This window comes from Dermacentor silvarum, chromosome 8 (genome assembly GCF_013339745.2).
Source record: "Dermacentor silvarum isolate Dsil-2018 chromosome 8, BIME_Dsil_1.4, whole genome shotgun sequence".
Lineage (NCBI taxonomy): Eukaryota > Metazoa > Arthropoda > Arachnida > Ixodida > Ixodidae > Dermacentor > Dermacentor silvarum.
In genome coordinates, this window is record NC_051161.1 from 183854140 (window position 1) to 183880563 (window position 26424).

General features: G+C 42.8%; 1 protein-coding gene across 1 annotated transcript; it reads right to left on the reverse strand.

The window, feature by feature from the left end:
* LOC119461903 (ankyrin-3-like) lies at positions 1-25733 on the reverse strand. Its single transcript, XM_037723270.2, has 6 exons — positions 24650-25733; positions 21453-21624; positions 20391-20639; positions 17746-18039; positions 14696-15646; positions 1-10350 (listed from the first exon to the last, which is right to left on the reverse strand). The coding sequence occupies exons 2-6, from the start codon at positions 21621-21623 to the stop codon at positions 10006-10008; spliced, it is 2010 nt and encodes a 669-aa protein (XP_037579198.1). The 5' UTR covers position 21624; positions 24650-25733; the 3' UTR covers positions 1-10005.
* Positions 25734-26424: the final 691 nt, after the last annotated feature.

The following is a 26424-nucleotide window of genomic DNA, read 5'->3' on the forward strand; positions in this document are numbered from 1 at the left end:
AATTGTTGCAAACAAGATTTATTTGCATCATTGCAGCTTGTCTGCACATTTTTTAAACTAGCACGTTATCGCAGCAAGATATTCAATTATACACAATGCCAAACAGCCAGCACAAACGTTTTCAGCATCACTGGTACTCCTGAGAAGCACATGTGCATTCATATTAAAGAGCTTCAGCTTGAATGTATGTGTCGCAATTACCATGTTACTGGAACGTGAGGATGTAGCTGTGAGCAGGTGTGCTGCTGGTGACATCTTGTGAGACTCAGCTGAACCATTGTCTGTAGTGTGCAACTTTTGTTCCGATTAGATGTTGGCTTAAAGCTATCACCGGCAATGTAGCCTTACCAAAGCTGTATTTTCCGTTTTCTTACCAAGAATAACTGTTCAGCATGAACACTTTGTAAAACATACTGGTTAACTAGACCATATGTTTAAGCTTTAATGAATACTAGTTAAAGACAATATCATGAAGTAGATGCCACTGATGCTGCTGTTCTTGGCTACATGTCAGTATTCCTAGAATATGATAAAAGTAACATGCATATATTTCAGGCTAGAACTGCAATATTTTCACTGCTATAAGAAACAAAAAGGGAAGCTTAAATTGGTTTTATATGTGCGAAAACATAAAAAAAAGCTTCTGCAACATACACCAACAAAGGAACATGCAGTATACCAGTATAGATATATTCCATTTCACAATGTCAGCACTATAAGCTGTGTCAAGGCAAGAGATCAACTATTTTTATTTTTTTTTCATTTACACACCTTGACTACTACTCCACACACCTACACGGCATTCTTGATGGTTGCATTTGGGCAGTTTGATCACTGAAAAATCACAGTGAAATGTACGCATACAGCAGACGCTCCTTGCTATACCTTTAAACACTTAAGTGTTTTCAACACATGTGCACGGCACATAACAACTATGTACAAGTGATAGGCGTCGTGTGCATGCAAGAACCTCATTTATATCGGTCACCCAAATCTTGTTTTCGGCTTCCTGTTCAACAGCCAAGCTATGACCATCGCTCTGCATAACAAAACTTGGTGGCTCTTCTAATGTATGTGCACAATAATTGCTGGTATGTCTATGAAGTTTGAAAGCTCCAGTATGAACGTAAAAGACCTTTCTTTATAAAGGGTAGCCTTTCCAGAGAAAATGTTAATTTAGATGACAAAACAAAAGGTGCTAATAATGCCAGGCTTGCTTAAGCTCAACAGACCTTCAAGCATTTTTAGTGAAAGGCAGGTTCTTCTAAACGTGGCCCACAGTAGTGAACGACAAGCAAGTTATGTCCATGGCATGCAAACTGGAAAATGCTTCAACCTACATTGCAAGTGATACTTGCAAACCCATGACAATTCTGTCAAAACACTTGAGGCGAAAAACAAATCAATCCAGAACAGGTTTTAGTCAAGCAGAGAATTTTGTTTTGCACTGGTTGGCTCCAGAATCAACAAGCTCAATGGCAGTTTGGTCTCCCATGCTTCACTGTCGGATTGCTTCTACCAGATACAAATGCGACAACTTTACACCGAGATCATGCTCGGAGCGTTGTTTTTCTCTAGCAGATTTGGAATGAAAAATAAGTGTTTGACATGAGTGCTCGGTCGAGGATTCAGGTAGCTTCTCCAAAATAACCAGCAGAATTTGCCAGCAGTTACCAAAGAGCCAAGCTAGAGACTACGCACTGCGACATGCAGCTTTTTGAAGCTAAGAACTTCTGTTCAAACAAACAACCTGCATTATTACGTGTGCAGTTTCTTGTACAAATACAATTGAAGCAAGGGCAGCAGAAAAGTAATTCAGATAAGATAGCAAGCTGTGTTGTGTGGCCCCATAGAGCTGATTTTAGCTGTTGTCAATACACCTTACTGTAAATAGATTTTTGACTCTTATATAATTTTTTAGGTTATCCACATAGCATCCAGTGAACTGAGAAGGTTGCCCAAAAGAAAAAGCTGATAAATTTCCTCAGCTGGCGTTCTCAAGATAACCACATTTTGATAAAGCTATAGCCTATTGTGACCTTGACATAGCACCCTAATTTTTTTTATGCCAGCTACCTAGTACATATTTGATATCAATGGTGTGATATGCCTTCCCTCATATACTTTAATGTGTGTAGCATAAACAAGCAATTGTATATGCTTCCGCCTAACTTAGTGTTATATTAGTGTTATGTTACTAATCGATTTAAAATTAAGAAAGTCCTCTGTTACACCAATGTTTTCAAAAGATAATTTTTCCTTCATGCCATCAGCAAGTGGAATATGCTTCCACCATTTGTTGTTAATGACCAAAATATAATGTCTTTCTAAGAAATATTTATGGTAGTACAGTCCTTAGACCAGCATTTGATCCCCTTTTCCTATCAACCTTGTTTCACTGTTTTCCGGGCCTTTGCTTTTCTAGCCATGTGTGATTTTGTGTAGTGTATTTTTGCCCATACAACAATAGTACAATGACACTACAGGAAGCTTTTAGAAAATGCACGAAAAACAAAGTGTTAATTAATGTGTCTTTTCTCATTGTTTAAAAAAAGTAATAAATAATTGATTGAGAACTTCTACAGCTCACTCTGATTCCATACTGGACAATGTTTTTGAGTTTAAATATGTATTTTAGTGTCCAGCAGCTGAGGCAGATTTAGAAAAATACACAAGGGCTCCAGATATGAATCGTGTTCTAAAGGTAAATTTCAGTGATATTTACAAGTCAGGAACATCAAGTCATCTCAGTACCTAACATGCAAGCAGAAACTTTTTTGTAAGAAATTATACTTTTTGTGCAGAACTCATATTGGAGCCCATTTGTGTTGACATGCAAACACACACATTTGCTCTGAGCTGAAACACTGAGAAGTGAAATAAACGAGAGATAATCACTTTTACAAATGTTTCTAAACCAAAACCTGCCGGATGGTGCAGAATGGCTGAGACGTTTATGCACTGGTTTTCTTGGGCTTCCTTTATATACCCGAGTACATATAAAAAAAGGCTGTCAAATCAATTCCTGCATTTACTGCATCATCTTTTTAACTCTCTAAAGCAAGCACTACAAATCTGTATGTTTAAGGTTATTTTTCATCTTATTTTCTGCTAAAAAGCAATATTACCTCAGTTAATTTTTTAATTCTATCATCTTACCTAGGCGTGAATAATGTAACAATTTTATTGCAATTGTATTTCCATTTCACATCTAACCACTGGCCCGTCTCAATTATTACCAAAGTCAGTTCTTTTGGAGCATTAAATAAGGATAGGATTGTGCAAAAAAAAAAAAAATTCTTGCTTTATACTGGCCCTGGCTTCTTTAGGTTTATCAGGCTAATCAAGCATGTCTGGACAATTTTTTTTTTTTTTTGTAAGCACTGACACTTGAACAGACCCATTCAGAGTTTTTAAAATGCTGTTTGCACAGAGCACCTATTCAAAAGGCCTGATATTACAAAAGTTATTTGCTATTTATGGCAAAGCCCTTATCTGTAGGGAAAGAAAAGCTTGTGTACCAAGCTACTACACCCTAAAACAAAAATCGGTTAAGAGAGGATGATTGGCTCCTTGGTAATTATCTGGAAATCTGTCTCTTATCAGAAGTTGAACTTCACAGCAGTGCTCAGAATTTGTGAGAATTAAACAAAGGCCGTCATTTCTGCTCACATTATCCAGAATGCTTGTATTAACAGAATAAGATTTAAAAGGAGCTTACTGTACTCACAGACTATTCACTTTATCACCGGTGCCATGGCCTACATGAGAAGGACACCTCAAGAGTTAAAGGAATACTAAAGAGAAGCACGAAATCTGTTTAGCCAGATAAGGTATTCCTTCAAAACTCATTGATCTCACAGTAAGATATGTTGCGTACAAGAAGAGAAAAGGCCCACACTTTCATAACTTCACATGGATATTTCAGTAGTGTGACATCATGGATATTAAAGTGATTTCTCTAACTTGGGCCATTATTATGCAGTATAAGTTTTTAAAATGTTTTAACATAAGTCTTTGGCTCTTTTAGAATGAAATGTTGTCCATCTATACCGATAAAAATATTACTATAGGCTCGAGCATACGCCGACAGCATCCATGATGTCACGACGAGCTAGTGTGGGTACTTCAAAATGGCTTTGTCACTTGTCTTTCGTTTTTGCAGCTTTTCTGGCTTACCAAGTCTTTGTTCACAGTAAGAGTGGCTTCTTTTGGCAATACGGAAGGGTAGTTAAGTAACACAGCTCAAATAATCATTATTTTTAGTGTCCCTTTAACATAGACTGTTCCATTCAATAGACCACTCGTCTTACCATCGGTATTGTAGCCAAAGTGAGAAGGGCACCTCAAGGGTTAACGTCACTACTACATTTTCCCACACAGGAAACCACACAATATACAAGCGACTTCACTCGTCTGCAAATATGCAGTACATTAAGTGCACATTCCTGACGTCTAAATTTGCACCCTATATGCTGTTTTTTGAGCAGGCACTCTCTTGTTGGCGGCTTATGTGAAACAACATTGCTGAATGACATTTGTACAGCACACAACAAACATTCAGCATAAACTATGAATAATATCAAGGAGTTGACATTGCCAGTTTCATGCATGACATTCACACACAGCAAACCCTCGAAAACCCTCAAACTAGGCACAACAGCTACTACATATGCATGGGACCACAATGTATCAAAATTGCACTTGTACTCCAAAACACCCTTCTGCAAAATTAAATGAAGAAAAGGGACCTCCACGGTAAAAACTTGATCGAGAAAAAACATGATCCAAACACTACACCCAAACTCGAATGTACATTCCAAGACATGTAACACTGACGAGCAAGTGCAACATCAAAGTTGTGAAAGGTACAAGTCCAAAGCCTCAAATTAAATTTCCTTCGCATGGGCAGAGTTCAAGTGCCCAGTATAAAAGCAAAACAGTGCTATTATTACTAAACTCAAAAGCAATTTCAAGAAAGTGCTTTTTCATTCTGACACAAGTGTCTAAAATGTGCACACGCTGCTGATGGAAACTTTGCCAAATCCAATTTGGGAATCCCCACCATCGTTTCACCTATCAATTTACAGTTTCACAGAGTAATAGTTTCAGCACTCACAATGTTCACAAGTCGAAGAAACTTTTCTACACACCTATCTGGCAAGGAGAAAAATTGCTAAGGGCACACGTGCAATTCTCCCACACCAAAGAGAAAGCACCACATGACTGTATACACGCTCATACTATGATGTCATTCATTGGTACACCACTTTCACACTGTCCAGCAAAACATGCTGCAAATTATGTACATACAAACCATCAGGTTTTACAGTTGCGGCAGTGTGTGACGTACATTTGAGGCCATACCAGCCATGTTACGTGTATATATGCATGCATGAAAGTGCAAGCCTTTCAACAATGAAGAATAAGAGAAACAAAACTGTCGGTGCACTATGCAGAAAGCATGCCAGCGTGCAAAACATGAGGAGCTTGCACTTTGCACTAGACAAAACAGTGGCAAGTTGCATCCAAAGATCCATTGATGCTCGCCATGGTGCATTTTATTTGAGGCGTGACTTACTGCCACGAGTTGTAGTCTGTGGGTCCAGAGCACGGGGTACCATCAGCTGTGCAAATGCTTCAATTTCCAACTCGTGCCACCAGTGTTGCTTTGACACACAGAACTTCAAACACTCTGTACACACTTTGTTTATAGCATTCCTGGCTGCTCTATATATATACCCTCCCGTGCAGGCACCGATAAGTCAAGCTGTAAGTGATGCAGTATTAATCCAAAATGTCAAAATTATCCATCACACTGAGAACGAGTTTTTGTGAGCCAGAAAAAGACGTAAATGTAGGACAGGATTGGTGCATCATTAAAAATTTGGTGCCAAGGCCCTGTTCATAATTGCTAAACAGTAGTCAACTGCTGACAACAAAAATACTTGCATCGCATTTCAACATGAAACAGAAAGCAGTTTGGCTGATTTTACTGGCTTCCCAAACAAAGGAACTTGCTAATGCTACCTCTTTTCATTGTTCTGTTGGCACCGTTTATAGGAATGTGGCACTCCCTCTCTGCTTGGAAGTGCCAGACCTCCTAGACAGCTGGTGCAGCACTCGATTCCTGTTCACATCACATCACTTGACGCATCTGATTCAAACTGCTGAAGAAGAAATCCTTCAGCTGCAACTTTCTCTGCAACTCAAGTCATTTATCTGCAGAAAATATGCCATGTAGTCCCTAGGATGGGAGGGTAATTTAATGGTATGAATTGATTCAATGTACGTTTGCCTTTATTACGACTACGCACATCAAATGCAGTGCTTGAGGTGAACATGCCCAAGATAAGTTTGCCTGTTCTCGAGAGAACTCTAAGAGACAAGAGTGTGGCAGTCAGGACAAGTGAGAAAAGTGTACCACCAAGAGAGGCAAGCTGCATTTCACGTGCCAGCAACTATTGCTGACCATAAAACATTCCATGTAAGCTGTGCGACACACTTGTTGCATGGTGCAGCACCTCACTCAACGGACTCAAATTAGGCTACTGCAGCAAATACTCTGGCAGTTGTGCCAAACTAACATTGCATGATACTGCCATTGCTTAGCACAGAAACGAGCATATCAAGCATGGCCAACAAGGAGATGTCAGATGTGTGTCTGGGCACTTGCTGTCAGATCATGCAACTGCACCTTTTATTCCAGCAATTAAGCAGCGAGCGGCAGGCCTATATAGCTAATATGACGACTTGACCAACTTCAGAAATGTATTTTGCATTTACAGCTGCCTTAGTAGTGCAGATACATTACACCAAAAGTGCATTTTAGTCATCATCGCGAAGTGAAGCATTCGGCATTCAGGTCTTTGGAAATGAGGCAGTCAACATCACATTGCAAATGCAGGAATTAGAGAGAGAGAGAGAGAGAGAGAAATAGAGAGATCATGCTGCATACATTCCTGTGCTAAGCAACACATACATTTTCCGTGAAGCACCCACCCCACGATATAGGTTCGACAGCCTGGGAACCATAAAATGATTAAAAGTTATTTGTTTTGCATGTTGGCAGATTCTGCAGTGAAATTCAGTCACATGTTCTACATGCAGTTCTGTAAGGAAGAAAAACACAATAATAAACTCAGCATTTCAGCTCTTCAAAGCCTGCTTTATAGCCTGCTAAAATGCTAAACAGGAAGTAATGTGAACAGCAGCTACCTGAAATTTAGGCACTAAGAATACAAGTCTTGGTCTTCCAGAAGAGCAGGTGCCATATAAACCCCCCCCCCCCCCTCCCCTCTAGGGCCTGGTTCAAATACCTAAATGTTCCAAATCGAATGGTCAGAATGAGTGCACTAATTGTGATGCTTTAGACTAGGTGCAGTGTCAAGGATACTACTGCGCAAAAGAATGTTTTTCAGTGGAAGTCCATGAACAAAGGAGCAAGTGAGGCTTCTTCGTGTGATGACACAAACCATAATGTTTGGTTCTGCACTCAAAGTAATTAAACACAGTCTTTGGACGATTAGCTAAAAGCCTGCATATCACAAAGAGAACAAAATTTTTCTGCTTCATTTAACGTTACAGTTAATAGAAATGAGCGCATGACACAGTTTTTGGTTGATATCTGTTAGTAGATTCGTTGCCGCGAGAAAACGATTGAGATTTGCATTCTGCTGTACAAGCTATTGTGTCGTCTAAAACCTAGATGACTAAACAAAGGCACACTTATAGGGATAATACGGTCAAACCTCATCATTACAATGTCGTATCTGATGCAAAAATACCTTCTTTATATCCACATTTGTTATAAGCCTATATTCGTTATATGATGATATTGCCGAGAAACATTTTAAGGTTTCTTATATCTGTGATCGTTATATCGAGGTTTAACATGTGGAAGTACCCTGTGGAAGTTTTTGTAAGGTTCATTATTGAAGAGTGTCCTACACTACTGTCCAAAACTTTAGTTGCATAGCTTCACATTCAGTGTAGACCACGATGCCCCGATACTTGAGCAATAACTTTCACTAATTGTGTGCTTTCTTCTCTTCGCACAATCCGTCCTCATTTTTAAATCATTTTTCAAAACTTTTGCTTTCTGCTGCTATCCAAAGGACCTTGTGTATGTGTATGTGCTACATTTGTGTACGTGCCATTTCTCTCTCTTTTTTCTTTTTCCTCAATTAGCTTGTAGTGTTCATCTCTTTCAATGATTTTTATTCATTTTTGGAAACACAATACTGATCACTATATTATTCTTTTCAGAAGTTAATGATTACTTCAACTAAGTGGTTCCTGCAACACAAGCTCCGGAATGTCAAAACGCTACTAACGGTATTGTGCAGCAGGATTCGCTTTTACTTGAGTTAAAAATGTGATAAAAATATTCAGAATGTTTATTGTATGCATAAGAAATTCTACAGATAGTTCCATTTTTTGTGTGTTTGCTTACAATATTGCACTATTTCAGTCCCTTCACAATCCTGCATTATTCTTGGCGTGGCCTTTTCTTAACCTCTTATGTGGGCTGCCTGTAGGTGTGATTTACTGCGCTGATTCAGGAATAATGTGGAACAAGAAGTATAACTAGCATCTAGGTTGAACAATAAAATAAAAATGCACGTTTAAAAACAACGAGAATCCATAAAATCTAAAGTGAGAAAGCTTTCATGAGAACGTGCTATGATGGCCGGTTGCTAAATGCCTTTACAAAAGAGAAAGTAAGGTTCCCAACCTGAAATCTTTATCACAACAAGCAACTTTCACATTATATGTCGGCATATAATAATTTAGGCTTTGGATGAAATCAAAACCTCAAAGGGGCCCTAAAACAGCCTCCATGAAAGCTGAAGTTCTTTTGTATTTGGTGCCTCTATCATTGTTAATGCTATACTGAGTGGCAGAGAAACCCAAACTCATGCATGATTCATGTTACTGAAAGGCAGGCTGCAAACACGGATACAAGAAGGAATGAAAAGGACAACACAAACACCTTTTCATTGCTTCCTTTGTCCTTGTTCACGTGCTCGCCTTTCAGTAACATGAATGCCTACCAACATGCTCAACTTCCAGTCGATCCATGCACAATGTTCAAACCGAGCAGTACTCAGCCATCATTGCCACCATGTTGTTTCTCTGTCACTGGCATGCTTATCACCATGCCTTGCTTTCTGGTACAAGCAGAAACAGCCAACATTGGTTTCCTTCTCAAACAGTGCAACAGAAATCATCCACATACTATTGTAGACAAGTGAGACACAAATAGGAAAATATTGTCACATTGTGGTGTTAGCCTGGTGAAAAAACGGTCACCGGAAAGAAATAAACAATATGTGCACGTGTAAAATACTAAAGCAGAACGCCTCTTACAAGTGGTAACTCAAGAGTAAGATTTTGCACCGCCACTTAACTGGTTGCCAAAAATAGTGTAAACCCCAAACTAAGCACAAAGGCAAAATTATGCCAACATTAGTGGGGGCAAAAGCAGAAATTAAATAATCTGTTCTTGTTAGGTCTAAGTTGTTCATGCTTTGTTTCATTTGTCCACAATAGTACACAACAGAAATGATGAAGGGGTATGAAGCAACGAAACAAGCGTTGAAGAACAAGCAAGAGAGGACAGCAGCATTTCAGCGCCCCTTTAAAGCAGCCAAAAACGAAACACAAACGAAGTACTACAAAGTTTCTTGCACCAGCAAAAAAGAAAAAAGCACGGAAAGGAAGCTTGGGGGCAAGGCAAGGCTTGACCAGATAGAAAGTGAGAGATCCAACATCGCTCTTTCACGAGCTCTCTGGCACCCCACTCAAAACAAGAGTTGCAGTGCAAACAGACGGGGACGAACAAAGCAATGCAAATGACAATCCACACAGTGCCTGCCCAATGTTTGCTACTGTCCTCGTCTCTGCACACTGCAATTCTTTCACGCTGAGAAGACAGAGAGACAAGACCCAACACCTTTGCCATAGCAACAGTGCGGCAATCAATTGGCAGGGGCGCTAGCTCTAAGGCGTCCAGTCGAGAAGCAAGTACTCCTTTAGAGGTCCAGGGAGTGACAGTTTCCCCACCAGAGTGGCAACCTGGTGTCGCAGCGCCTGGTGTATGGCCACCCGGGCAATCTGCTTGAGCGAGCGTGGCTGGCTGTACATAGATCTCAGCAGCTGCGTGATGCAACCAGCGGTCGTTGCAGGCAGCACAACCGGCTGGCTAAGAAAACTCTTGAGGCAACTGTAGAGCTTTCGGTGGTCCATAGTGTAATAAAACAGTCGGATAAGGTCGGCAAACCGCTGCTCGGGGTCGTTAAGAAGGTCGTGCTTGCGGCTAAGTTGATGGATGTAATAGTGCAGAACCTGATGACAGCATAAGAGAAACAAAATAAAATAGCTTTTGATTTTGTTGTTTCGCAAGGAGACAGAATGATGCTTTGCAATATTGAGGCTTCATGTGGCAAATGTGGAACACTTTCTCATACAAATGCTAAAGGCACAACTGCTGTCAATATTTATTCTTTGGCAATCCACTCAGAAACTGTCACAAGCTTAGATTCATGCACCCATGGTTTCTAACTACGCTAAAAGCTTGCTCCTTGCTCAGGCATGTACTCTCTCTGTTTCCCTCTTCTTCCTTAGTGGGAACTTCAATTTTAAAGCAGACACATTATTTTATCGAGAGTCGCCAATGATAATAGGGAAATGATAGCAGCTCAGACACAGAAAAATCATTTTATGTGGGTACTAAATAAGGATGGACTAACTAGTCAAAACAGGTGCTTAAACAAGGCTTGTGGGGATTGAGGGAGGCACCAGCGCCATTGCGTGGGCTTCACCTGTTCTGCCGTCCCTCGCCATACCCGCCCGCTCCCAACCAGTTTCAGCGGTGGCGCTCCACACGCGGTGGTTTGCGGCTGCGTCACTACGCGGCTGCGTCACTACGCGGCTGCGACGGCTGCTAGTTACTGAGCGTGGCTCTCTTATCTCTGGGACCGGCGCAAGGTACGTACATGCTTTCCTCACGTCCGCCGACATCTTTGTGACTAGGACTTGAGCTCGCACATGCTGCCTTTGCCCGTGCGGGGAGCGCGTACTTTGTGCTGATCCTTTCCTGATGCTCAGCCGACAAGCAGTGCCTAGTGCTTGCGCGAGATAGTACCATGCCGAGCCGCATTTGCCGAAAGCCCAAGCCAAAGGAGATTGCCCGAGCTCTCGTAAGTTGACCCATTGGTTATTGCCAGAGCAAGTAGCATAGCTGCCCGGACTTTTCCTAGCGGCGTGTCCCAGCTTTAGCCTGTGCTCTCGCAGCGACGTGCTATAGGCGCCCGTTTCTGTATTTTCGCCCTGGTGCGGGATGGGACCCCTTTGGCTCCCCGCCGCGCGGGCGTTTGTGCAGTGCTGGTGCCGACGAATTCAATAAACGGTTTCCGTTATCTCAGGGCATTACTGTGTCTTGCATGAGTCGCTTAGTAGCCCCTTGCGGCCTGAGCTCGTGCGCAGCGGTGCTGGAGGCGACGGCTGATGCAGCCCTGTGGCTGGCTAAGCTCGAACCCACTGTGCTTGGTCTCCTGTGAGACATTAAGAACTGACAGGCTTCATCATCATCATCAGCCTATATTTATGTCCACTGCAGGATGAAGGCAGTGATCTCCATTCACCAAATTACACAAGTGTAATACTGCTGGCTATTGAGGGGTGATTCAGTACAGTACTTTCAATTTATACTTTGCATGTCACAGAGCATTCTCATATGCCTGTTTACTCAGAGAAAATATTTGTTCCAATTAATGATCCATAGTTGTCTACTGGTTTCTATTGCTATATAATGCTATTACTGGTATAGTACTATCACTAGATATACCTGCTGCAATGACTCAGTTACTATGCTGTTCTTGTGCTGATAGTTCAGTCATTATAGTTCAATCCCTGGCAGCCAAAGCTGCACTTTGATAGGGACAGAATGCAAAAACACTCACATACTGAAATTCATGTGCACGCTGAAAAACCTCAAGTAGTCTAATTTTCTGCAGCCATCGACTACAGTGTCCATCATAGCCCAAAAACTGCTTTAATAACTCTTACTATGTCATGGTCCAGTGTCCTGCCTGGTGCCCTGCTGAAACAACTGTTAATGTGTCTACACTTCTCTTGGCATATTCCACTGTACACGACACATTGGAGTACAATTGATAAGGCATGCTTTGAAGTAGCATTGTCATTTTTCTATGCATTACTAATGGGTTGCAATAGCAATGTGAGTGCACTTGTGGTCAATAGAGCCAGCATGGACACATACAGCTTGCAAATCAGCAGCTACTTAACTGTATTACAGCAAATGCTATGGGCTCTTAGCTGACTAGTAATTATCTGGTGTTAATGACATCCATCTAAAATGTTACTTTTTTTTTCTCTGCATCAATAAAAAGGCAGGAGAACCATTTATGTGAACTATTAGTTAATGTTGTACATGCTTGCTATGCATGTCTTGGGAGGATGCTTCAGTTCTGCAAGCCTGTTGTTCATGTCCTGGAGGATGCTCATTGTCTAAGCATGAGAGGGTCTCAGCTATCACTGCTTGTGATCTACGAGGTAGGGAGAGGGCTCTGGAGATCTTATGAAGTTTAAGAAAGATCATGCTGCTTTCTGATCTGCACTCAACAACTACAAGACATAAGAAAGTCACATGCCTGCTAGTTTTTACATAATTTTGCTGATCCAGCTAGTCAACATGCAATATAGATCACTTCTCGGAAAACAATCAACTTGTAATCCTGATGTCATATATAGTACCGATCACTTTCCACACTTTAAATTTCACTTACAAACAGCAACTATGAGCCAAGCTGCCTGCAGCATGTAACCAACGCTGCCTCACTTCTACAATTATGGTGCCTCACTATTAGTACATAATAAAATAACAGAGCTGATGATAGCAATGTAGTGTTGTTGAAGGCTCTAAGGTTGCAAGTGGATTGTTTCATTGATTGGGTTGAATTTAAGCCTCAAAGCAACACAAGGGTTACAAGAGGTGTCATAGTGCAGGCCTTCGAATTAATATTGACAATCTAGGGTTCTTTAACCCCTTAACTGGGGAGTGCATCTGTAGATGCACCTCCAAGGAGTGCGTCTACAGACACAAAGCTCTCTGCACAGGTTGAAAAGCACGATTCATAGGAAACTTATTATTTATCAAGCAGTATATGTTGTGCCATGTCTTGAAAAAACTAGTGAGTGGTGGTGAGATGTTTGTTTTCTAGACGGTGCCTTTTTGCTTTTGTAGGCTGAAGGGGCTGGCCACTACTGCATTAGAGAGCAAAGTGGTGGGGAGCACGTGGTGAGGAGTGCGTCCGCAGATGGGCAACTTTCTAGGTGCGGGAAGTCTTGCTTTTGGCAAGAATTGTGCCAAACTTCCCAACGTACATTCCGCAAAAAGATAAAAAGCTTTGACAGACTGAAATGGTAACATTGCTGGAGTAGAGTGAAGACTCTGACAATGAATACGTGTTGGAGATTGACAGCGACTTTGACAGCAAAAGTAGTGACTGAGAAAGACGAGAACGGCTTGGAAGAGCCAGTCGCAACACCAGTGAATTTCAAAGAATGGCATGACGGCGGAGTCGCAATAACTCGGTTTGTTTTTCAAGGAAATCCTCGGATGGATTGTGATGTTGCCATTGGTGTCTCACTGTCCTTTAAGATTTTTCATATGAACACGAGCTTATGAAGTGAAAAGTAGCATAAAACTGTCAAAATAACTGTAATTACTTATATATATGAAAATCTTGTAAAAGACAATTTTTTGTAGTTTTTTTTTTTTGTTTAGAACAAAATTTCGAAAGAAAGACTCACGAAGGCTTAGTCGTTCTTGACAAAACAATTCCCCAGTTAGGGGGTTCATATATATGTACACCCACTGTGCATTCCTGGTTTCTGCCCCTTTTAGAATTCGACCGATGCTGCTGGGAATCAAACCTACAACCTCCTGCTCAGCAGCAAAATGATATAGTAACTGAGCCATTGCAGTAGGTGGCAAACCAATACAGTCAAACTCAGATATAATGAACAGGCTTGTGCGCTGAAGATAGTTTGATATATCAAGTAATTCGATACACCTGAACTTGCCTATAACAAAAGTAAATGAACTTTTGTGACGCATTCACTATATATGAATTTGTTATATACAGTTGAGAAAACAAAGCAAGAAAAGAAACCATTTATTGAGAACGCAACTATTTGTAGTAGGCAGTAATTTTTGCCTGTGCCTTAAAGTGTTCATCAGCGTCGCTAAGAATGGCACTCTCGATGAGTGAGATTATGCAGACCTGCTCCAGGCCACTTCCTTCAATATCAGCCCAGTGCATTCTATATCAACCATTCTATAGTGCATTCAATATCAGCCCAGTGCCACAAAAGTGCATTCTGAAGTGTCGGGAGAGGTGGCTCCTCACCTGACAACTGACGCCCCGAGTTAGACGTATCCAATATCGAGCTCATCATCAGGGAGTTATCTTACATGAGTATCGGACAGTAAGGTTCGCCTGTTTGATATAGAGAATAACTCGCTTTATCTGAGTTCATTATATTTGGGTTTGACTGTACAGTCTTGTAGACATCATAATTAAAAGCAATTGCTTTTCTTATTTCGCCTTCCCATAATGATGCCATACAGTTCACATCCTTTAACCAAGCTAATATTCACCCTCACCTGGCTAGAGGCTTTCTTGAGGAACACTGAGCTCTGCGAGTGACAGATGACTGGATCCGACGAGCTGACTTGCACATCTGGGTCTGCACCATGCACAAGGAGTGCAAGTGTTAGTGCGTGCACATGTTCCAAGTCCGAAGCAAGCCTTGCGTTTTGCACCAAGTCCAACAAAGCGAGCAAGATGTGCTGCATTCGCTGTGAGAAACGGGCATTAGGGTCCAATCCATGCTGAAGAAGTACTGTCAACAGCTGTCGGATGAATGTGAACGCACTGCGCTTGTCGTCCTCCCTGTTCAGCGTGATGTATTCGCTTGCTGTGAAAACCAGCACATGCATTGGGGTCAGGTTGCTGCGTGACTTGCAGTTGGGGTTTGCTCCATACCGACACAGCAGACGCACCGAGTTGAGGTAGAACACCTTCTTGTTGTGAGAAAGAGAATGCAGCGGATCCTTGTTGATGAGAGGCACCAGACACACCATGAGCGGCGCCGACCCGTCGCGGCCGACACAGTTGGGATCGCCGCCGTTTTGGAGGAGCATGTCCAGCAGCTCGTAGCGGAACTCCCAGTCACGAACGTGGCGAAGAACACATGCCAATGCACTGTTGCCCGGTCTGTTGATGCTCGGCCCAGCACCACTCTGTAGGAGGTAGCGCACTAAATGAAGCATGTCCCACTTAGTCCACGGGCGTGGCTCCTGGTAGCCAAGCCGCGACTCCTCCAGCGCATAGCGCACGATCAGCACATGCAAAGGCGTGTTGCCCAGGCTGTCGGGCTCATTGAGAAGTTCACGACAGCCATGGTCCTGCAGGGCCCTCAGCACTGATAGTGTCTCCTCGGCAGACTTCTTTCCCAGCAAAAGCACCACGTGGAGCACAGTCAGCTGCTGAGTTGTCGTACGAGCACTCACTTCGGCTCCGCACTGTATGAGCAACTCCAAAAACTTCTTGTCCTGGTGAGACAAAACACATGGAGGCGAGCAATCAGGAGCGAATGCATACGAGAATGTGGTCAATATCCAACCACCTCTGCACTGTTTTCTATCTTGTACAAACCTGGACAATTAAGAGAATAAAGAGTTCTAAAAATGGCACATGACAACGGCTCATATATGCTAAAGGGACGTTAGCATATCAAATATATAGGGCCATTGGTGCTGCACACGTTCAGAATTAAAACTCAATATGTAGCAGACATAGGCAGTGTGTCAATTCTACATTTTTAAGATTTTTCACATGGTATGGTCACACAGTGACCTAATGAATTGTTATTCGTCAAGGATGCGTTAACCAAAGACTGTGCATTACTGTCACGTAGGCAGGATTTTAGGATCCGTTTGTCACCTGCCTCGGTGAGCCACATTAGGCAGAATGGACTTGGACACATTGATTGGCAATGCTGTAGCTCTAGGGTTGACAGCAGGGATAGAGGTCCTTGATTCTGTTCGAGCTCAGAGAGTGCATGAGTGCGAGAGAGCATGCGAATTAGAGCTGGAGAGGCAGGAAGACGCTACACTTGAAGCAGTACGGAAAGAGACATGCGAAGCCCTAACCTACTCATGACAATTACTTTTGTTGATTTAACAAAGTAATTCTGCTTTGCAGTTTTGATTTAACTAAGCCCTCGCATATTCACTATGGCAACCTCTGCGAGAAGGACCCCCACTGAAGCATACAGACTGAGCACATTATGTTCACGATCCTGGGGACACAGGAACATGTAGGCATAAGAGCTGTGATCTGACAGTGACAGCCAAATTGTGGTGTGTTTGATCGACAGCCATGGACAGTACGACAATGAAAGCAGTCTAACAGCAGCACTGTAGACAGCGCAAGAAACACATTCTTGGATGTGATTCATGTGCTGCCATCAGCATGGGGAAGTTTCCAGGTGGGCTGATGTATTTTCACATTTTTGTCTACTTCTGACTTCCCTATCATTAGCCTCTTTATGTCTAATGCTAGATGAGGGCCTCACCCAGTGGTCTCCAGTTACCACTGCCATGTGTCAGCTGGCTGCATTTCATGCCTGCAAACTTCTTACTATGATCATGAACTTAATTCGATCCTCTGCAGCCATGGCCGCATTTACCTTTCCTTGGGACCTGCCCTGTTGCTTTCATAGTCCACTAGTTGCTTTATACACTGCATGACCTGCCCACCTTTAATTATCTCTTAATCTCAATTGTAGTATTATCAGCTTACCTGCATTTGCTCTCTTATTAACAGTGCTGTCATGTCTTCCTATCTTCTACTGTACCACCTATTGTTCTGGGCTTCGTTCGTTTTTGCATGTTATTTAGTTTTTTATCAAGCTTCGTTAGTATCAACCAAGTTGAGGCTACATGGTGCAGTACTGGCAGAATGCATTGATTATTTGCTTTTCAAGAATATCAACTGTTGTTCGATGACTAGAGAACGCCGGCCTCATGGGCTCTAGCCCATTCTCATTCCTCCAGAAATTTGCTTCTCATGACCTGGGTCTCTTGTAACTATTTGGCCTTACCTAAGCTACAAAAGTGTTTGCCTCAAGTCGAGCAGACTATTATCGTTCTATGTAGCTTATGTCTGTAATATAACTATTACTGAAGCACAATTTGCACTGCTTAAGCACAAAAACTTAAAGCTTAATTTTCGGCTAGGAATACGACCACTGATAAGCAACTGTAATAGATATTCTTACTTTATAAACATAACACAATAGCTGGAAATTTAATGCCAGTAAAGATGCAAGCACGAGATCGCTATTGTTGCCTTACTTGAGTGCGCCACATCCGTAAAGTGAGGTTAGTGGTAACAGCAATCTAGCAACCAAGGCAACTGCAGTCCAGCAACTGTGGCACCTCTAACAGGTAGAGCCCAATGGATGACCTCCCTATCATTCCCTCTCATTTTTCTCTCTCCAGCAAGTGCAGCGGTATTAACATTGGTTAAGAATGCCCATGTAACAAGAGTATCAGAGGGATTCACTTCAAGGCTTGAATCCCTTCAAGGCTTGAAGAAGTAAGCTTGAAAGAGGCTAAGAACAAAGCAACCATTACAGAATGCACACCTGAAGTGCAGCCTGGTGGATGGGGTAGTACTCATCATAGCACTGATTGAGCTCCTCGGAGCGTTCGGCAACAAGGAAGCGGACACAATTCCAGGCACCCCGCTCGCAAGCCAGATGCAGCAAGGGTCGCTTCTGCTGCCAGGGAAGCCAGCTGTCCTCCCCTTGAGCCAACAAGAGCTCCAAGATGTCTGAATGGTCTCCGTCGATGGCGTAGTACTCTGCAGATTGAAGGCGCTCGGAGTAGCGGTCAGAAGATGGACCAGTTCCTCCCACTGAACTGCAAAGCTCGCACACCTGATATGCAAAGGGACAGAGAATGAACAAAAGGTTTTGTCACTAACTGCTAATGCAACGGATAGATGTCTGTTTAGGAATCACAGGCATAATTATAGGTTGATAGCTAATAGATAAAAATATATACCATTAGTTTGCAAACTTTTGATTATAACATGGCTCAGATTTAAATAATGCACCACTCACTACACCATGTTTGCCTCAGTGGAGGAGGAGGAGGAAACAACTTTATTTTGGTAATTTGGCTTAGTGAGGGGTGGCTACTAGGTGATGCCTCACAGCCACCTCCTCGGCTCTTTTGATGGCCTGAAGTTGAACCTCCAGGTTCGGGTTCATAAGTATCGCTTCCCACGCTTCAGGCGAGGGAGCGGCCAGGAGATCTGGTGGGGGGGGATCTTCTCTGCAGTCCCAGTCCTGCCTCAGTGGTATTTCTCCACTAGCATCATAAGAGAAAACAGCCACTCGAGGCTTAACCTGCTGCAAAATCGAAAATAGCTTGTGATCTTTTGACAGAGGCTTCAGATTGCTTCAGCGTTGAGCTTTGACATTTATCTCAGTGCATAGCAAGAACTTAAGATGTTAGGAAAGCTTCTTCCAGAAAATTTATGTTTTGCCATGTCCAAATACACCCCAAGTGTTTAGATGTGGTCACATTTAATATTGGTATTAAAATGAATAAGAGCAGGAGAACAATTTCACATGCAAATTTTAATATCTATCACAACTGGCTAGCTAACTGACCAATCTTCTATGGAAGAGTACCTAGCACACCAGTAAGAATATTTAATCAGCGCGTAGCTACAATAATGAAGTTTTAAAGAAAATAAACATCTGTACACGACGACATTCAGATTTCATACAATGCAATAAATAGTAGGCAATAAATAAAATCTACAACATCAAATACCAGCCAATATGGTATTACATTTGACAATGCATTAGCACTGAAACCAACAAGCTGGTTTTCCATAGATGTTACTAAAAACAGTAAAAACAAGGTAGAAAAAAACTGGTCTGATGCTTAATTTTGACAGCACAATGTAAATACGGTAGACTCCAGATAAATAAAACTCACTTGATTGGAAATGCTGGATAAACTGAATAAGCGTACCAAAATTGGTTGGCTACCCATAGGCACACTGCTAACGAACTTGGCTTCAACCGAAATATTCTTCTTGTGAACTCCAATTACGCAGAACTGGAACCAAAACTACCACCTACCTCATCGACCATCATACCCCATATGAAACGGGAGAAGTCCTAATGCCATGTCCAATGGTCACACTAAACAGTCGGGTAAATAAAATCCATCAGGCATTTTTGCTGCTGTGGCATCAATAACTGCTCTGTGGTGGCCACGTGTCATAGATTTCGTGATTCTTTGTGCCTAGGCAAGGAATTGTGGTCAATGAAGAACACAGCAGCACTACCGAAATGGAAAGACTTTACAGTCAAATTGCCACTGCTGGTTCTTTTATGCAGCAGGAATACCACTAGTTGTACCCTGGCCCAAATATTAAAAACAAGGCCTTCTTTTGTCATCTGCTATGAGGAGACTGTTGAAGATATTATTGTGGAAAAAAACATTATTTTAGTGTATTTCAGTGAGCATTACTGCTTTGGGTGAGATTGAAAGAAATGCAGTTGACAGTCTGCAGCACTATCTTGAATGGTATAATCCTTGGGCAAGCTTTCACGCATGAACACATACCTTGTGCAAAATAAGCTGCAATATCCAAAGCAGAGAACAATACCTTCGTTTTTCTTTCACCACAATAGGATAATAGAATCAATGCATTTTAATTAAAACTATTGTTAGTGATGTTTGAGTCCATCCAAATGAAATGTAAGATGAACGGAACACATTTTCTGTCCTTTCGAGTTCCATTTAAGTGGAGTCTACTGTAATGTGAGCTAAATACTAGTTATCCTGAGGAAAATAATTTACCAGTTCAATAGGATCATAGTCTAAATTGTTGAATTATTGTGAAAAAACCAGCTGCTGCCAGCTGGTTTCTTGCTGGTTTTTGTAGATATTAAATGATTGAAAATGGAAATGGGACAATATTCCAGTCAGATCAGCTAGTTTCATATAAATGTTTTCACCTGGTGTCTTACTTTACTGATAAAGTGATCACAAAGCCACACTAGAACTTCTTGCCACATTTCCAATTTTTATGCCATTATACCTACCTCAGCTCCGAGCAAGGACTTTGGTGGTGTTTACGACATCCAAAATGTTTCGTGCATTTCAAGAATACTAAAAATTCCCGATTCTCCTGAATAGTAATTATCCAAGAAGAGCAACTTTGTTTTTTTTTTTCTCAGTAGAGAAGCTTAGCTTAACCTACTTGATTATGTGGACCTGGGAAGCACATCCGTGCCTCAGTGTCAACACGAGCTCCATGCTTTAGCAGCAGCTCTACAATTTCTTCGTTGCCTTGCAGGGCGGCAATGTGTAGCGGCAGGCTGCAGACACCGCGATTTACGTCGCATCCTCGCCCCAGGATCCAACGCACCAGCTCCACACAGTTGAAGCCAATGGCACGCTGAAGTAGGTTGTAGTTGTCCGGACCCACCACTGACAAGATGTTTTCACCCTAAGATGGAGATGTGCATATTTGAAGCAACCACACATATGGTAACCAAAATGCGGTGTAGTGCAATACTGCTTTGCTATCGATGCTCTGTCACTGTCACCGAGAGCCAATCAACCAGCACTTTTTGCATCACACAAACATTCAAAGTATGGCAGCGGGAGCATAACATTTTTATTGCTAATGCAAGTTGTGAACAACACATTTGATTAAGCAGTGCACAAAATTTCAAAATTCTTAACTTCATTCTAACATTTGCTTGCTTATTCCCCCCCCCATCCATCCTTCTCTTCCATTCCCATTTTTCCATCAAGAAAATAACAAGCAAAGGCTAAGTAACACGGTTCTGCAGCTCTTTCTGCTGTTCATGGCACCTACTGGTTGGTTTATATCATTGCACAACTTATGAAGGGATCCGATGGCTTTCTTCACTGAAACCTTGACAAGTTGTCGTCACAGCATTTCACAACTTGTGTGATGAAATTATGGTAATACTACACGTTCATCTGCCACCAGAATAAAAAAAAAAAGAAAAAAAAAGAAAAAAGCTTTAGACTAGCTGACATTATGTTCACAGCACACTTTATCCAAAAATCAATCTATTTATCTGCTGTACAGCTAGTTTATTATTGCTTCGTACAATTCTCAATTTTTGGTAACCTGGCAGTGCTACTGCCACATAGCATTAGCATTGTAAACGGGTGAAGTGTTCAGGTTTTACAAGCACACTTACGCTGAAATCTCACAAGTTCCACGTACAGACACTGTTCTAACATTTCTGTTAAAGTCTCTGTTACTTAAGCAGTGCTGACGTACCTTTGGTATCTGCACAAGGTAACTTTCTATTGATGACCAGTGGATGTGAGATGCCTCTCTGGAGCGCATCTCTTCGAGCAACGCCAGGACAACCCGGCGTGTGCCCTCAGACGCACCCGGTGACAACAAGTGTCCCCCCGTCTGAAAGAAGCTGCTCACTAGTGCACCCATCCTGCAGGAGTAGCAAACAGTTGAAAAAACACATAGTCAACAGCCAAACAACTCTAAGGGCCCATTCACACTTGCGACTAGGCGAGGTCACGCGACTGATTGCGACTGGCGACCAGAAAGCTACTCAAGATGAACGATGTGCACACTGACAAATGCGACCGACGAATTGCTAAACTGAAATGTCTCACGATATGCCGTTCACGTATGCTTGAAATGTCATCGCCGCATAAAATAAGCGTCAGCATATACGGACGTCCTGTTCCTTCGTATCTGATTGGTTCAGCTGTTCTGCGACTGCGGTCGCGCGACTGAAAAACCTAGCAGTGAGCGACTGGCCCGAAACAGTCGCATTTCGAGAAAAGCGACCATTTGCGACTACTTGCGACTGGTCGCTTTGCGACTAACTTGGTCGCGCGCGACCTCGCCTAGTCGCAAGTGTGAATGGGCCCTAAGGCTCTGTGTATAGCAAACTTCAAGTAAGGAGTGTAGTGGCAAATGCCTCTTGTATGGGCCTTTACATCTTTACATGGGCCAGCAAATCACGCAGTCCAATTTTTTCCCTTGGGTACATGTCCTTGCCTTCACTAAACCAGTTGTTCTTCCTGTTCCACCAACCAATTAGCCAAGCTTTTCACTCTTTCCACCTTTGCTTTGCTCAGACAGTGCATGATCGTTATCTGAAAGAGTTGGGGAGTGTTTTGCTTGCAAGACACAAGCCCCTTCATAAAACGTTTAATACTGATGTCACACGCAATTGCGTCTCACGGCCATGGGGTCAAATTTCTCCATCGCGACTGGCTCCATTGTGCAGGCTGAGGAAGGCGAGTCAACCACAATTTAGAAATTATATCCAGATTGGGTGAATTAAAATCAAGAATGCCCCATGTGATACTGGTATAAAACAACTTTCAGTGGTGCACTCTCTCAGCTGTGGCACATATAGTTTTGTTCACACTATTGGGGGGAAGGAAAAGAGGCTCTTTGGATGCACGGAGAGGTCAGGATAATCCCTCTCCTAATCACTTTTCAGAGTTCCCCATATTACTGTCTGTGTGGCAAGTGTTTTCTCCGTCCCCACAGCTGCCAACCTTGGCTATACAAGTATGTGGTGTGGGACAATGCCGTGTTACTTGTTGCTTAATCAGAGTGGCAGCTTCATCTTGTGCCTGTGCAATACGCAAGGGGACTATATCCAGCCACTGTGCACACACGTGGAGAACAGACTCGGCACACCCTTTGGGGAGGAGCTTCTCCTGCATTCTTCATCAGTCACTGAAATAATGTTTCACAGTTGGCAGTACTGTGACAGTCCTGTTTCAGCTCATAGCAGGTCCTATGTATTAACATTCTGTTTATTTTTTCGTGCTTATATAGAAAGGCCCAGCCAGCACGTGATATTGGGACTACCCCTGCACATCTGTAGAGATTATTATGTGCAACTCTGATCTTTATGAACTTCCAACAGCACTTCCTTTGACCTGAGCCATTGTGTTTAGGCGACTGTTGATGCAGATGATGAAACTTGACAAAGCGTAGCTGCCTATCACGGCTTGTGTAAAAGCTTAGGAGTAAGCTGAATTCATACTAAGTCACAAAACCAAGCAGGAAGGACAGCTGCATGATGCTGTAGTCATTGGTCTCTGCCCTACACAACAGGTACATGAGACAATAGAATGACACTACTTAATAACTGGCGAGTAGGTTATACTAGAAGGAGCACAGTGCATGTGCTCCTTATAGTATATATCCTTCAAAAATTGGGCTTCACCCACCAAATTTCCTGTTGGTGCTCAGTGCTGAACTAGAGCAAGTGATAACATTACAATTAAACGTTATCATAATGAAATTGACGGGACCTGGAAGTTACTTCGCTAAATCTAATAAAACGCTTGAGAATAACATTACATTTATTCAAGAACAATAAAAGATGTAATTTTTGCCTGTGTATGTATTTATCATAGACAGCATGCCCATTGAGCATGCCTAGCGTTTTTTCATCACAGCAGTAGACCTTGTTAATTAGATCAATGGCCTCAGTCACATGAAATGAAATCCAGCATACCCATATTTTACCCATATTTCCCCACCAAGTTATTGTTCATTTGAGCAATACGTTGAGTTCACTTTGTTGTTTTGAGGTTTTCAATGCATTAGGCTCTATGAATAAGTGAAAATTTATCGAAATCACATTGCTGAATTGAAAATTGCAACAAATTGGGTTTTATTAAATTGAGGTTTGACTGTATTCATTCTCACGTTGCGAGTCATGTGGTATTTCTGTGTAAAGTAAAACACAAATGGCTACACATGAATCATGGGGAAATTTCTGCCTCACTGTCATCTCAAATTTGACTGTAGCAAGCAACAACAGCAAATATATTGGCCTCTAAGTATTTATGAAGTCGTAATGGTCAAACACTAGTTTTAATTTTGCTTCATACACCCATATGCATGTATCAGTATGCGCTGTCCAAATGATTACTTCACAGCAACTAACTTTACCAGACACACATTACACACACAGCCCATAGCAGACAATGCTACACTGGCTCATTCTTTCCCATGCAGCTCTTGTTTTTTATTGCAAAAGATGTGGGCAGGGCCATAAAAGCACCCTTGAATGACAAGCATGTGCCTCGATCACAAACGTGTTTCCAGATTAATGCACCAATTAGTCATGAAAATGCATGCACTTTATGGGCAAGGTTCTCTTTCAAACTGATTATATATTATTCAGCTAGTGCATGTCAGGAATGTTAGTGAACGGTTAGAAAACCCCGAGCAGTGGTCCTCACTCGGATACTACCGTGAGGCTGAGGGTTTTTTTTTTTTTTTTTTTTTTTTTTTTTTTTTTTTTTTTTTTTTAAGGTAAGCTAGCAGAAAGTGAAGTGCTTTCTGTTTGGCCACAGTTAATGCTCAGAGGAAATTAAGGTAGCGCGCCTGGGGAGAAGTTGGCTGATAATGTACCACGTCAAATAGACGACAAGAAATAGTGCGAGCGCGCACGGTGAGCAGCTGAAACCAACCTGCGGACCAGCCTCAGGGTGCAGCAGCCCGAGGGAGGTGCGTCTCTCCTACGGCGATCCAATGCGGCTGCCGCCACCACCACTCCACCTCGATACACCGCGCAGCACGCGCGCGACAGCGGTCCGGTAAAGTTTCACAATTGATGCTACCACACACTGGTCAAAACTGACCCACTCGCACCTACAAATCCGTTCTAGTCTTTATCGCGAAACTCGAAACGTCCGCTGCACCTGACATCAGCCGAATGGCCCCGGTGTGCGCTACCGATCAACAGCATCCAAGGCGACTGGCCTGACCGCCAAGCAAGCACGTCATCGGTCAAGCGATGACACCAGCAGCTGTAGAGGCAACATACGCGAGAGGCTTGAACGACGCACAGCACTACTGAAAGAGCGCGCACTCGCACGGTAGCGCGCCTGCACATGCGACGCTCGCGCGTACCGTGGGTCTTTCGACAGCGAAACGAAAGCGATCGCCGCTTTCGCTTCGCACACACGCTCCACGTTGTAGTTACCACTGCTGCTTAGTCCACGGAAGCATATCCCCGCAGCATCTGTCCAAAGCTTTTTTTCTCTACCGTTTGATATCGCAGGGCCGTCGAAACCGAACTGGGTTGTCGGTGCGCAATCAGAGAAGTGGCGCACGGACCTCTCGATTGGCGGCACGATGCGCGAGGGCGGTGGATGTTGAGCAATTGAAGTGCGCAGTGCTTTCTACGTTTTCAGTACTTTGGCGTGCACAGCGCTCGTGCAGTCGATAGCATCTTCGTCTGGCAGCAACGCGCCCGGACTAACAATCATGAGCAGTGGAGTGCTAAGGAACTTGACCGACTTGACGTCCAACGTCGCGCAGCGCCTTGGCAGCACAAGCTAGCAGCAACAACTCGTCGTGCCAGATTTACAACCAGCAGCTGTTTCTCTAGCTCGCCAGGGTGTTATTAGTACCGGCCAGCTGAATCCTAAGCATAATTGGTTTAAACGTCTCGGGATCTAGCGATGGTGCAAGTGCGCTCCGACGATTGCGGTTTCGCAGTCTCGCGACAGCACCCACCCTCTGCAGCTGTTGTGGGCTCTGCCGCTGACATTTAGGAAGCTCATTTATTTCCAGGAGTGAAGTGGCGCTGCCTAACCAAATAGCCAATACGTTTCCGGAGCTTTATTCCACCGCGATACTTATTACTAACTTCCTGCGACTGTGTCCAGAAATGTTATAATATATATATATATATATAGCGCATTAATTTAATAAGGATGTTTTCCTGGACTCAACTCCTACGGCATAGCTAAAGCGCAGCGGCCATCCACCAAGCGCAGTATTCTGGCGGTAAATTTGAACGTGAAGAAAAAAAAAAAAATGCGTTTTCATATTTTAGAGTAGTCTTCCGTTAATGCGACTGCAGTGGATTCAGTTTTTCGGGTAATTCGATCCTGGCCTAAGGTCCCGGTCGGCGCACAGGCATTTCCATGGGCCCAAACTTTCGTTATTTTAATTCTAAAATTGGCCTTCACCGGATAATTCGAACTCGACTAATCAGCACGCACGCCTCATGACCCCAATAGCGACCCCTTTAGTGGCAGCGTCTGTCTCAGCCGAACTTAGGGGACAGTGAATGTTGAACACACGTCATCTCATGTCAAAAACGCCTTATACTGATGCGAAAGCGTCAAATATGGCCAACTGAGCGAGAAGGCCGGTGTCTGTAGCAACGACATGGCACTCAAGGTCCCATTGGCTGCGACGCCACGTCACGATCGAGCGCGCCTCGACGGAGCAA

What these genes read in the sequence shown, in the direction of transcription:
- LOC119461903 (XM_037723270.2), bottom strand. Translation starts at nt 21,623, where the DNA reads ATGGGTGCACTAGTGAGCAGCTTCTTTCAGACGGGGGGACACTTGTTG. An exon ending in ACCTTGTGCAGATACCAAAG is followed by an intron (nt 20,640 to 21,452) that starts GTACGTCAGCAC and finishes TCTCCATCTTAG; the next exon opens with GGTGAAAACATCTTGTCAGT. An exon ending in TCCACCAGGCTGCACTTCAG is followed by an intron (nt 15,647 to 17,745) that starts GTGTGCATTCTG and finishes TTGTCTCACCAG; the next exon opens with GACAAGAAGTTTTTGGAGTT.